Source organism: Otolemur garnettii, unplaced genomic scaffold (genome assembly GCF_000181295.1).
Source record: "Otolemur garnettii isolate 467f Iridium unplaced genomic scaffold, OtoGar3 scaffold00005, whole genome shotgun sequence".
Classification (NCBI taxonomy): domain Eukaryota; kingdom Metazoa; phylum Chordata; class Mammalia; order Primates; family Galagidae; genus Otolemur; species Otolemur garnettii.
This window is the reverse complement of record NW_003852400.1, coordinates 23628273-23641669: the sequence shown is the minus strand read 5'-3', so window position 1 is coordinate 23641669 and position 13397 is coordinate 23628273. Positions and strand designations below refer to the sequence as shown.

The window sequence follows — 13397 nt, the reverse complement described above, 5'->3', positions numbered from 1 at the left end:
ATCGTTTAATCTGAGATGTTTTATAAATTTAAGTCTTGGGTCTCAAACTTGGCTGCATATTGGGATCCCCTGGGGAGCTTTCAGAACTATTGTTGCTAGGGACCCATCTCTAAAGATTAGATTTGAGGGGGCTTGGGAGGGCATGAGCATTTGGAGGCTTTTAAGCTTCTTGGGTAGTTCCAGTGTGTAGCCAGCTCACTGCTCTAAGGGCACGTGAGCACTGGCTTCCCACAGGTTAAATGCTGTGGGATTTGTCTGTGTTTCTGGGGTCCATCTTCCCAATTCCTCCTACCCTTCTCTCCTTTCACCCCTTCATTAGGATCAGATCACTGGGACTCTGGTTATGCCAGCCAAAGATTATTAACAAAATATGACTATAGTGTAGTTTTCCAATTTAAAGCAAGATTTAAAAATGTTTTAATTACAATATTAACATTTATTCACTAGAGGAGAGGATCTATATAATATATACGTCTCTGATAAACCATTCTCTTTTTGGACTTTGATGCATTTTTTTAATAATTAAATTTTATTTATCCTTTATTAAATCTAATGCTTTAAAACAGGGGTCCTCAAACTTTTTAAACAGGGGGCCAGTCCACTGTCCATCAGGCCATTGGAGGGCCGGACTGCAGGCCCTGGGATGAGTCGGCTACTAAGCAGAACTGGCAGCAGCAGCAAAAACACCCAGCGGGCCGGATACATATCCTAGGCAGGCTGCATGTGGCCCGTGGGCCATAGTTTGAGGACGCCTGCTTTAAAAGAGTCATTTAAGAGGATTCACTTAGTATATAAATTTTTCATCTTGAGGAACCATTTGCCAGGGAGGTCACTTTCAATTCTTTGTTACTAGACATGTCGTTAGTGGGCATGTTAATTTTTTTCCATGTTTTGGACCTTCACAGAGGATTGTAAGGAGTGTGGGTGGAGACCCAGTTCTGGGTGGAGGTGGAGGTTGCTCGGGCTGATGCGAGCGCACTGTGCCTTGGTGCTCACTGAGGAAGCCTTTTGTGGCATCCCTTCCTAGGAGCTGGCACCACAGTAGATGAACTTCAGTGGGTGCTTCTCTTTTTAACTTTTAGTAGCATTGCTGTGATGTATAGAATTTGTCGTGCTTTACAGCTTGCTTTTCTTTTCCAGGGCTTCGGGAACTTAAAACAAGATCCTTTAAACTCACTCTGACAATTTTAAAAAATATCCCTGTTTTCAGTTCTCTACGGACATAAATTTACCAACGAAGGTGGAGAATGTACTATAAGTTGTTGGATTTTTGCTATTTACACAGAGCATTGGTGCACAGTAGGAGGTGATATTTATTTGGATGAGGAATAATTAGAGTAATGTTATTGAGACAAATGTCTGGGATTGCCTATGGAACACAGGCTAATTATTTAATCTCAATGGGATGTTAACAGTAGTAAGGGTGATGGTGTTTCCCCCTTTAAGCAAATGTCAATTATGTTGAATGGAGTCCATTTTAAATAAGGTCACAGCAGCTTCTAGGCCTTCCTCAAGATATGAGGAAACCAGAGTCAAGGCTTAGATGACTCAGGGATTACTGGTTATGTTTGCAGCTGTAACTTGTAGAGCATACACTTAAATTTGACTCCATTGTATAAGGGTACATGGAAAGATCCCACAGTGCCCTGCATGCGATGGGTATGACTGGTCAGAATGGAAGCGCTACACTTTCACTAGAGTAAAATGGTCACAGGGTTAATGATGTCAGCCAGAGGGCCTTGGTTTTGTGCCCCACTCCAGACCCCGATTTACAGGAATTATTGGGTGAGTCATGAGAGGCTTCACTGATGGATGCCAGTTTTGATGTCTACCGTTGGGTCACGCCCCACCATTTCAGACATTTCACGAGTATCGTTCGCTTTCTTTGAACTCTTTCGGAATGCAGGTAGCACTTTAGACCTGTACTTCAGATGCTTTGTTTGCTTCCCTTGAGCTCCTTTCTGGATGCAGCTAGCTTCTTAAAGATGTAAGTGAATTTAATCTCCTGTGTTTTCAGGCTCTTGCTTTGTCAGACACGTACCCACCTTTCTGCTCTAGGGCAAGGCTTAGAAACAGGCACCAGCAACAAGTACCAGCTCCCTGGCTGGTGCCAAGGTTGTGAAGGCAGATACTTGGCTGCTTGAGACGTGAAAAAACCGTGCATGCTGTTACCTGTCACCTGAAGAGGAAGAGGGGCAGTTCTAGGGACAGCTGAGACGTGCGTGTGGATCCAGGGAGCCTGACTCCTGTACAGAGACAACTCTGTTCCATTGAGAGGTCCTAGGAAATAGCTCAACTTAGTTTTCGCCAGCATGCTGTTACCCATGTGTATGTACATGCACGTGAGTGATTAGGAGTCATTGCCATTTTCTGCAAGTTCCATTTCTTTTCCTCATTTAATGTTTTACTATAAGCAAGTGTGAGTCTGTTAGAAGCCACCGTGAGGCTCTTACTTGTTTCACATGTTCACCTGTATATGCTCTGTACAAGTCCCCACCCATTAAGGTGGAAGCTGTCACGGGCATTGTGGTAACATGGTTTATCATTTCTGGTGCTTTGGTTATAAAATTCATGAAGCAGTGAATCACTTCAGTATTCTTCAAGGTAACCTTCCTTCATTTGCATCTAACTACTAATGTTAAAGCAAGTTACAGGGACATAAAGCCTCTTTCCTGCTCTTTTGTTGCTCTGATATGGAAGGATTTCAAAGGGGAGGGAGGTCACATTTCTGTTACCCCGTCTTTTATACTATTATGTTTACTGCTCCTTTTTTTAATGCCCAGTTCTGTTATCTTCACTTCATGAATGGCGGTGTTAATGTGAATACGGTTTTACACGTGGGTATGTTTGTATATTTTAAAACATTCTGTCAACCTCTCACAGAAGTCTACTCTCAGCTCTTAGAGCAAGGCTCTGATTTTATGATTTGTAGATTAAAAATGGATTTTAATGTACTTAGTTTTTTAGAAAATGATTTAGACAAATGTTTCTATTCTATACACGATGGAACTCCAGTTCATAAACCATGGGAACATAAAACTCTCTACCCTGTTTGTTTTTTCTTTTGTGTTGTGATTCTTCATGTGGGACCGACCATCCAATTCAGCACGTTTGCTGAGCGGGTAGGTTTGTCAGGAGGCCTTGTGCACAGGGCTGAGAGGTGCAGAGATGACAGCTATTGAGATTCTCGTAATGTGTGACTCTAGGAATGTACACATCCATCTGACAGTGCAAAGAAGCGCGTGCATGCAGGTCGAAAATGTGCACCCTCTGAATTTGCTCCTTTGTAGCATAAACTCTTGCCGCAGGTGCTCAGATCTTTGCCATTTTTTTGAGTGGATGTCGTAGGCATTGGGGCACAGAATGAAAGTTCTTTCAAGCTCCTATACCGAATTTTTCGATAGAGTCTGTACTGAGTTACTTTCAAAAAGAAGAAGTAATCATAGTACCTAATATCTGTACAATCTTTATAATTTACAAAGTGCTTCGAAATATTCTATTTCTGATAATAGCATCTTTCCAATACTCTGAAAGGTAGTTATCATTATCCCCTATTAAATGCAAAAGAATAAACATATTCTAGGGTGAAATTTTGCATGTACAGGTAATTTTCTGGGGAAATGGCTCATAGCTTTCATTAGATTCCCAAAGGAGTATCCCAAAAGAATAAAGAGCAACTATTCTAGAGCTTTGCTTCTTTAGTAAGATCACAGGTCTGGGAGGGATTCAAGAATATGATTCTGTTTCTACTCTCCTGCACTATTTCCAGGGAGAAGGCTATGGGTAGTTACTGTGTGTTCCTGGAAGGGGCCTTGCTTCTGAATGGGGACACCCAGTCATGCATTGCTGGACACGTAGCATTCCTGACCCCTGCCCTTTAATTGCCAGATAGAATCAAGTCCTTAGTAGTTTCTTGGAGTTAAGATGATAGTACTGTAGGTGCCCTCCCTGTGGCCCCTATAGACTTGGGCTTTTTAGAATTCTACTCTTTATTTCAATAAGGGATTTTTTTTTCTATTTTCAGAGGCCTTCCTCTTGATTGAGGAAGAGACATCATCGAGAAATCAGCAATACTCAGAATTGGTGGAGGCCAGATTTTGAGGTTGGGGTTCCATTAATTAGTCAACAGACAGAAGAGCTGACTTTGAGAGGGTATGGGGCTAAAACATTTTCTTGGATGTCTCCTTACCACACAGAGTTTAAGAATGGGACTCCTTGACCCAGCAGAGAGCCCTGATCACAAGGCTATGAGGATTTTACTATAGGTGTATTCAAGTTCTCGTCTTGTCAGAAGAGGATGATGAAACCCACATAGGTGAATCATAGTTGGATAGAGCTGGAAGTAGAATATGAGGTTCAGAGTTATATGTGGCCTCCCGGACTGGCCATCCATATTGGTAAAGATGTTTGTACTCATTATCACCCTGTTGGATACCAAAGCATTCTCATGCCAGTAACGCCCTTAAACAATTCTGGCCTTTTCAGATTGACCATTATTTTGGCCGTTGGGTCAGCCTCCTTCCTTTCTGTATAAAATGGACATTTGGGTCATTCAGGTTCTGGGCTCTAGAGAGTAGAGCCCTGGAAGTCTGCTGCTCCCAGGTGCTGGTGGTTGCCCTAGAAGCCAGAGATTTGCTGCTGCTGGTCATCTGTATCTTGGCTTCATAGTCACCATGAGTAATGGTTTGTTACTATATTTGTCATGCATTCTGGTAGAAGGCAGAAATTTCAACACAAAAGGCTACATATGTTAAAACAGAACTTGCTCCCTACCACCAACGCCAGACAGAAGAAAACATACCTTCAGCCATAGCAGCACCAAATTCTCAAGCTTTGAAACTAATAAGGGATTTTATATGCTAACAAAAAATAATCACTTGCTGAAGCTACAGTCATTTAAACAGATTGGTGGACAGTTAACAAGGTCCTTACTTAGGATTGAGTAACCTGGGCCATTTGCACCTCCCCTTTGTCCCCCAACTTGTCATCAGTATTAGTGAAAATATCCATAGACCATGAAGTTTTAATACCGCCAAACCACATTGTGCTTGCATTTTCAACATGTGCCTTTTATGTTCATTCTAAGTTGGACCAGATGGGGCCTGTGATGTAGCTTTGGCACTGTGTCATAAATACAGCAGCATCACAGAACACTGTGTTCCAAAAGGAAATCGTGAGTAAAGGTGGCTAATGTTGTTTGCCCGCAACTCTTCCAGTAGACTACTCGATCCTCTTCTGTGTCCACATGGAAGCTATTGCTGGTTTAGTGATGGATGACCAGAGGTGGAGTGATCCTGGTCTCTCAGACAATTAGATGCAGGCCATGTTCCATTCATAAGGCACACTTTTCACTCTCTGGGCAAAGGAAATCAGGATTCATTGCGGTGTTGTGTCCGTGGTGCGAGTCAGCTTGCTGTTCTGTTGAGTAGCCTGTTGTGCAGGCTTTTACTCTAACATCCTGGTAAAAATGAGCACTCTCTACAGCATCTCCCCAAGCTGTTACCCACTGTGCAGTTTAATGTTAAATCAGAGGAGCAAGGAAATTGAGATGGAAAAGCTCTGTATTTGGTTTCTGCCAAGGTGTTGCTGTGAAGGCAGAGCCACGGGCAACACTGCTTCTGACGACCCTTTTAATTAAAGGTCCCACCCAGTGGGACCTTGGGGATGAAATTTCACCTGAGCTCGGAAAGTCTGGTGGCTTAATACGGGCTCACAGAAAAACGTCAAGAGTGGGAAGTGCTTATCTCTCTACCTACTTCATTGCAAAGTTTCATTGTCACAGTTTGAAAAAATGTGAATCTTTATTTCACTTAGAATTTATTTTCCTCAATTATCACAGGGTTATTAAGACAAAATGGATACTTAAATAGTAGAGGTTCTGCTACTTGATGTAATACAGAATTTGTTTGAAGTAGGGCTAAATATAATACCAACATTTTTAAGCAGACCTTCTTTATACATTTTCATTTCTTGCTTTGATAATCACCCGTACTTTGCCCAGAATCCTCTACCACCTAAAAGGGAATTTTGAGTCATTTCTTTAACTAGGTATTTTTGTTAAAATTTTGGATTAAAACAAAATCAAAACTGTACGAAACACAAAAATACAATACACATTAGCCATGATTTTCTTGATGTTTTTGGCTTTATAATATAAATCATCTGAATCCACTATTCTTTTGAGGTTCTATTTTTTTTTTTTCCTTGTTGTTGTTCCTGATAAATTGTTCTCAGGCCGAAGCACAAACTTGCATGTCTGAATAGAGGTGGAGAGAATATTTTGCATTCAAAATATACCCACTTGAAAATTGGAGATTATTAAGGAAATGACAGGCCTGGAACTATTAGAAGCATGAATGTTAGACCTAAAGTGGTGTAACCCCTATATATGTTTATTTCTGTACAACTAGCAATTTTGAAGAGTTTGATTTTTTTTTCTCTATAGCAATCTGAATGGGTGTGTTGAAGTCGTTGGAAACTGCAGCAGTAAAAGCCCATTCCGTTAATCATCCCGCAGCAGCATACTGCAGGGGAGAGAAGGCAGCTCCCTGCAAACACCAGGGAGAAACTGGGCCTGCTCTCACGTGCTTGAGTAGAACTGCCTTAGAGACGACTGTGGAACCCCCTGGCTCTCGGACCTTCTGGCCCCAGGTGACAGGAGGGTCCCTTTCTCTGCAGTGGTAACTGCAGCAGCACCATTTAGTAAGCACCCCTATTGCCTGGGATCGTGAAGAACTCTCTTTACAGGGGCATGCCATCCTCCCAGCTCTCCGGGTTTGCTGCAAGGTCTCAGGCCCTCGGTTTTATTTTTTTTGTACTCATTTATATGTCCGTCAGTTCTTGCTGTTGCTGGATCTTTGTATACGGTATGATGATTTCATCTGTTTCTACAACTGTTTTTTTTTTTCCTTCTGTTTTTTTTGGTAGACCTCACTCTAAAGGGAGTAAGTATTCTGTGTAGGTTAAGATTCTGACTGCAGAAACCCATCGCTTGGGTGCATTTCCAGTTTCATCCTGAGCGTCATGTGACGCTCAGCTCCCCCTTACTTCATTTGTTCCATCTACTAACTGGGAGTGGTCACAGGCCTCAGCTTATAAGGTTGTTGGGAGGATTCAGAGATGAAGTAAGAAAACAGTCCTTGGGAGGTAGCATGCACTTAATAATCCTTAGTAAAATGTAAGCCTTTTGTTTTTTCCTTAAAATCCTATTATCTTGATTTCTCGGATCTACATTTCTGCCTGTGTCTCTAGCTTTGTTTTGAGTATAGCTTAACTTTTGTCTGTTAACTAAACTCATCTCATTCCAAATTTCTAATCGCAGTCAGTCATCTCATCTCTTTCCTCAAGTATTTTCCTTTACAGTAGATTCTTACATCTCCATCATCATCCAAGATGAGAATTCTTTGATGTTTATCTTGATTCATTTTTATATTGAATTTATTATCAAAGCTTTCCTTAAAATGTCTTTTTTTGGTTATCGCTCCAAAGCTACTGATGACCTCCTTACTTAGGATTTTGCCCAAGGCGGCATACAGCAGTAGTTGAGAATCTCAGTTTAAATCAGATACACCTTGGTGTAGATCTTAGTTTTGCCACTTCTTGGCTGTGTGACTTTGGGCTAGTTACTTAACATCTCAGCTTCAGGGGCCTCCTTAACCTCTCAGCTTCACGTGCCTCTGTGTAAAATGAAGCTAATACCTGCACAGAATTATTGTGAATTTAAATGAAATGTTGTCTTCGAAATTGTAAGCGTAGCCACTGGCCTATTATCAGTTGTTACCTTATTCTCCACCCACACTGATGTTCATCGTTTTATTTCTGTGGCCAGTTCAGATTGACTCAGTAGAACTGCTATTCCATATTGGAAAGGACTTTTAAAAACCTGTCACCCATACCAGGACCTGTGGTATTTACAGCCCATATGGTAGGCATTGCTGTGTTTTGTGGAGGAGGACCTGAGGGTCTAAGATGCAAACACCATCACCAGAGCTCTCCCAGGTAGTAGTGTCAGGACTGCTGTTTGAGTGCTTGTTCCAAATTTCATATTGTCAAAACATTGCCTCCATACCCCACTCTACTACTGTAAAATAAAGTCCTTAAAAGAGATTCCCCAGCCTGTAGTTGAACAAATATTTCCAGTGTCTGGGAACTTGCTGTTTTACAAGGTAGCCCATTTTATTGCTACATAGGTCCATAGGCTCACTACTTCTTCTGTGTATTGTGCTAACACCTGACCTTGATAGCTTCTCTTTTTTTAAGAAACAGTAGAAGGCCAGCCTAACATCTCTTTTTTTACCTGATTATCTTAACCTTTAAATATATGAATGTAACAGTTGCTTCTCTCACTGCTCCCTTCCCCCTCGTTTTGCAAACGAATATCATTTCACATAAGCTGTGTGCACACACAGTTACAGTTCTGTCCCGGTTTTATCCCTCCTGGGTTCAGATCTAGGAACCATCAGTCTCCTGGTAACCTTAAGTATGCATTAGATTTTCCTTACATAGCTTTCAAGGTGCCAGCGGAGAGCGTTGATTTTTAAGTCACTCTGCCATGAGTATCGAGCCTGGTCATTTATTTCAAAGATCGCACCTTTCCGAATTAAATATTTGTGCAGTTACCTGGAGGTTAGTTCCCACTGACCTCCTGACTTGTTTTTCTCCTCCTCAGTCTCTTGGGGCTGGGGAAAAGAGAACAAAAAGTAAGCAAGGCCAGGGAAAGGGCTTTGGATTAGGTTTCTCTCTTCCACGGTCTCTGGTTGTTGGTAAAACAGTTCTGACACACTGGGTGCTTACAGGGCTTCTGCCTCAGTGGCAAACTTTGGGGCCAGGTGTGGTGACTCAGGCCTGAAATCCTACTGCTCTGGAAGGCTGAGGTGGGTGGATCACTTGAGCTCAGAAGTTTGAGACCAGCCTGAGCAAGAGTGAGACCCCATCTGTACTCAAATAGAAAAACTAGCCAGACAGCAGCTTGTAGTCCCAGCTGCTCAGGAGATGCAGGCAAGAGGATTGCTCAAGCCCAAGAGTTTGAGGTTGCTGTGAGCTGTGATGCCACAACACTGTACCCAGGGCCACAGTATGAGGCTCACTGTCTCTATAAAAAATACTAAGTTTGGGGGATTTTATTATTTTCTCATGAAAATAAGCAGTAGCAAAACCTAGAGCCTTAAGAAAAACTTAAAAGCAAATTGAGTTTCTGACTCTCCATACTCTTAAGGTATCTAAGCGTCAGATATGTTTTTAATCAAATCCCTGACAGTGGTGTTACCTGGGCTCCCTGTGCTCATAGTGAAGGACCAGGAGCACTGTGTGGGGGACGGGAGGTGAAACTGCCAGGGTTCGAATTCCAGCTTTGCTGCTTCCTGTTGGTGAGCCCCCCGTTTCCTGAGCTGCTGCGGTGAGATTAATAGGACCTACTTTATAGGGTTGCTGCGAGCATTAAATGAATGAATTCCTACAAAATGCTTTAGAGCAGTATGGGATGCATGATATATACTAGCCAAATGCTGCTATGATAGTTATTTTATTGGTTGAGGTCAAAGTTTCATTTATTCACTCAGAAGAAGAGTCAGGATATAACAGATGTTCTTCAGAAGGCAACCCATGTCTTCAGTAAGCTTCTTTTGAAGTTGGGGAAACACCTAGCTACATGTTTCGCTCTGTTCTGTGTAGAGAACTGCACAGTCGACCTTCTTATTCTCTGTGGACTCTAGGATGTACTCAATCTTTAAGAGCTTTTAGAAATGCATTCTCAGGTTGTTCCTCCTGAGGCTTAAAAGAGCTTTCTTATCCTACCGTTGAGGGATCTCTGCTAGTAAATATTCAATCGTGGAAGCATAGGCACAGCAGTGTGTAGTGACACCGTCCTCATCACAGTGTACCCCTGTCCTACAGTGTTAGTATGAGCCCACACTTTGACATCTCTTTCCCAGTTCCAGACGGTCTTAGAGTTCTGGTTTCTTGCTTTCTGAGATGGGTGGCCGGGGAAAAAGTTGCCATTTTTGCTACAGTTATCTAAGGATCCCTAAGACTTTAATGGAGTTATAAACTAAGAAAAATGGTAAATAGCTGAGTATACCTTCTACTATTGTTGAGAGTAATCTTGGCTTACGATAGCTTTAGCAGTGGGTCTGGCAATTCAAAGAAGACTGTGTTCATTTACTTTCAATTGAATACATACTGTGGTCATTTTTCACTACAGGGTGTGTAACAGTTGGTTTCTTCTCTCCTGTTGAATTGGAGGCACTCGTATAGAGAGCCGCCTTTGTTCGCAGATCATGGTTTGTTCATTCAGCAGGTTTTAGAGAATACCTGTCTCTGATGATAATGTCTATCATTTATTGAGTGCCTACTATATCTGAAGCATTCTGCCCAGCAGGATAAATGGGATAGACATAAACAGGACATGGTATGTTTTCCCTAGCAAGGTCTGGGGAAGGCTGTAAACAACTGATTAGAATGTAAGGTGGAATAAGACAAGCCTTATAATTGAGGTTCAGACAAGGAGCCATAGGAATGTACATCAGTTATTTTCAGTTACAAAATCTAGTTATGTTTGCTTAAGTGGTGGCATTTGAGCTAAGCCTGGAGGAGGTGGTGATGTGAAGAAGGGCAGTGGTCTATGTTAAGTGGAGAGAAGAGATGGGCAGAAGCTCTGGCGTGTGAAAGGCCTGGCAGGGCCGGGCCTGGCATGGCAGGAGGTGAGGCCGAAGTAGTTCCTGTAGGGTCTCATTTCAGAGATGGATCTTTATGCTGGAGGGCCATCGGAGGTTGGTAGAGGTGGAAGGAGACAGGGGTCAGGTCTGAGATTTGGAAAGCTGACTTTTGATGCAAGCAAAGTGGACTACAGAGGTCCAGACTGCAAGTCCATGCTCCGGATTGACGTTTAAGGCCATGGTGGTAATTCAGGCAAGGTTCAAACAGGGCCAGATCTGGCAGCAGCAGGAATGGAAAGGAAAAGGTACGTTTGGGCAAACTTTCTAAGGCCCAAGGGACATAATTTGGTAGCTGGTTTTCTCTGGGGAAAAGGAAGCTTGAAGACTTGAAAATAATAGCTTTCTAGGTGAGGTGACCTGAAAAACAACATGCCAGTAATTAAGCTTTGAACACAGGAGAGGACCAAGTTTGAGCTCAGGGTCAGGGACATCTAATCATAGGTTTAGTGCTGTGTGATTTTATGGCCTTTACAAGATACCCATGTGGAGGTATTCTTTAAGTAATTAGAAATTCTGGTCTAGTAGACAGCAGTGAGATGTGGATGTGGGAATCAAGGCTTCCCTTGTAAGAAACCCTGGAAGGAGGGACGGAACACTTTGCTTAGGAAAGTAGAGCTTGAGGGCACAAGAACAGAGGGCTGACAGATGCCTGCCATTTATGGAGTGAGTGGAAAAGGCTCCAGAAATATTAGGATCCCAGAGGAGTTTCAGCAGAGACAGGCTGCATCAAAACCAACAAATGCTGTAACTGAGAAGAGACTTCTGAATAGGATCAGAAGTCTGATTCTTACTCTCCATTTTATAAATGTAGACATTTTAAAACTTTACAAAAGGAGAGAGGAAAGTATAATGATTCATACCCATTATTCAGCTTTAATTGTTATCAATATTTTATCAGTCTTTCTCCTTCCCACCTTTCTGGGGGAAGGAAAAAGAGATCAAATACTTTAAAGCAGTTTCAGATTCATGTCATTTCACTTACACTTTAGTTTTCACTAATTCATGGGGACAATTCATTTTGCACAACTTGAATAAATGTGGTAAGTCATCCTTAATATCAGCTAGTAAAACTTCATTTAAATAATTTCAAGTCCTTGAGGGACACATCGCTGTTTTCTTTTTAACTGCCTAGGAGTTAGTTCTCATGCTAAGGGCCCATTTGATAAATGGGCAGAGTATCGTGAGGAAGATAATAAAATGCTCTCTGCAGAAGAGATGCTTTCCCCGTGTGGCGCATGATGGGTTTTGATGGGAGGCTGTTTTATGTGTGCCCGTACCCCAGGGAATCGCAACAGAGATTATGATTGGACTTCCTATCTTTAGATCATATGAATTAAAACATACAGTAGAACCTCCATAGTTGACCACCTCCCTGCATTGAGCACCTCCTTAAGTTGACCTAACTTTTATAGACCAGACGTGCACCACATGTACATATTGGTACAGTAGGCCTAGTTCCTTATGTTGACCACTTCCCAGTTTGTTACAGTCCCTTGGGTGGTCGACTTACAGAGGTTTTACTCTTCCAAAGTTACTGTCACAGTTTTGCCTCCTCTGACCCACATGCAATCTGTTACTTATTCTAGAGCATAGTCCTCAACCAGGATGTATGACCTTGTCTAGAGATGCTTTTGATCATCATGACTATGACCTTGGGGAAGGGGCTCCTAGCATCTAGTGGGAAGAGAGTAGAGCTGCACAGGACAGCCCACCACAAGAAAGACTTAACAAGTACCAATGCCAGTGGTGCCAAGGCTTAGAAACCCTGTGTCAGAGAAACAGCAGAGGGCAACTGCTCTTTTTCAATTGTTGTTATGTCACGTTTGTGTACCAGGTTGTGGTTGAGAATTTTTCTGTTTCTTTGGAGAGAGGTTAATGTCTCTTGAGGCATTTTTCCTTTGATCACCTATGTCCCCTAAGCCATGTGTGGCCAAATCTTTGAACCTACCAAACTTCATTCCAGTTTTCATCTCTTTGTGTTCTTGGACTGTAGCAGAGGACAGAAGTGATTTGGTTTCTTCGAGTAGTAGATTGAAGGTGGAGTGAGTGCATTTTCTCAAGACATGCTCACTAGTCTCAACAAGTCCTCTCTCAGGGAAGGAGACAGCAGCTCAGGGTTGCTGCTGAGCTGGTGGGGGCTTGTTAAATCAAGATGTAATGTCCATTTCTTCAGCCTGATTTGAAAATGAGCAGTCATTTGTAGTAATTAAGTATTTCACTTTCTTTATTTGTAGGAAATACAATTAGAGCATGCAAAGCAAGCCTTTGTGCAGCGAGACAGCGCCAAGACTGGAAGAGTCACGGCCATTGACTTTCGAGACATCATGGTCACCATCCGCCCCCATGTCTTGACTCCTTTTGTAGAAGAATGTCTAGTAGCTGTAAGTTGTAACTTGCCGTGATCAGCCAGTTTATTCTATCTGGTTTAAGCTCAGTAAATAAGAGATTTTTAAAAACAATGCTTACAAGTTATATAGGGTTTCTTCCCTATTTAAAACACTAAAATTCTCTTAATGTGATCACACAGAGTCCCGCAGTTATAAAGAGTGTGTTTTGGCTAGTTTTAGTGGGTAGGCTAATTTGTTGTCCAGATAATATAGAATCACTTAGAGAAATATATTAATTGGTTAAAGAAAAAAGGAAAGGCTCGGTGCCTATAGCTCAACCGGCTAAGGCGCCAGCCAC

The 13397-nt window shown here is 42.2% G+C and overlaps 1 protein-coding gene across 2 annotated transcripts in view; it reads left to right on the top strand.

Moving 5' to 3' along the window:
- Window positions 1-13397, top strand: part of SLC25A13 (solute carrier family 25 member 13) — a 182941-nt gene that overhangs the window by 92301 nt on the left and 77243 nt on the right. For both annotated transcript variants that reach the window (XM_023518825.1, XM_003782693.3), the window contains exon 6: window positions 12947-13093. In XM_023518825.1, the coding sequence (XP_023374593.1) occupies window positions 12947-13093 (147 nt within the window). The remainder of the gene's footprint in view (window positions 1-12946; window positions 13094-13397) is intronic.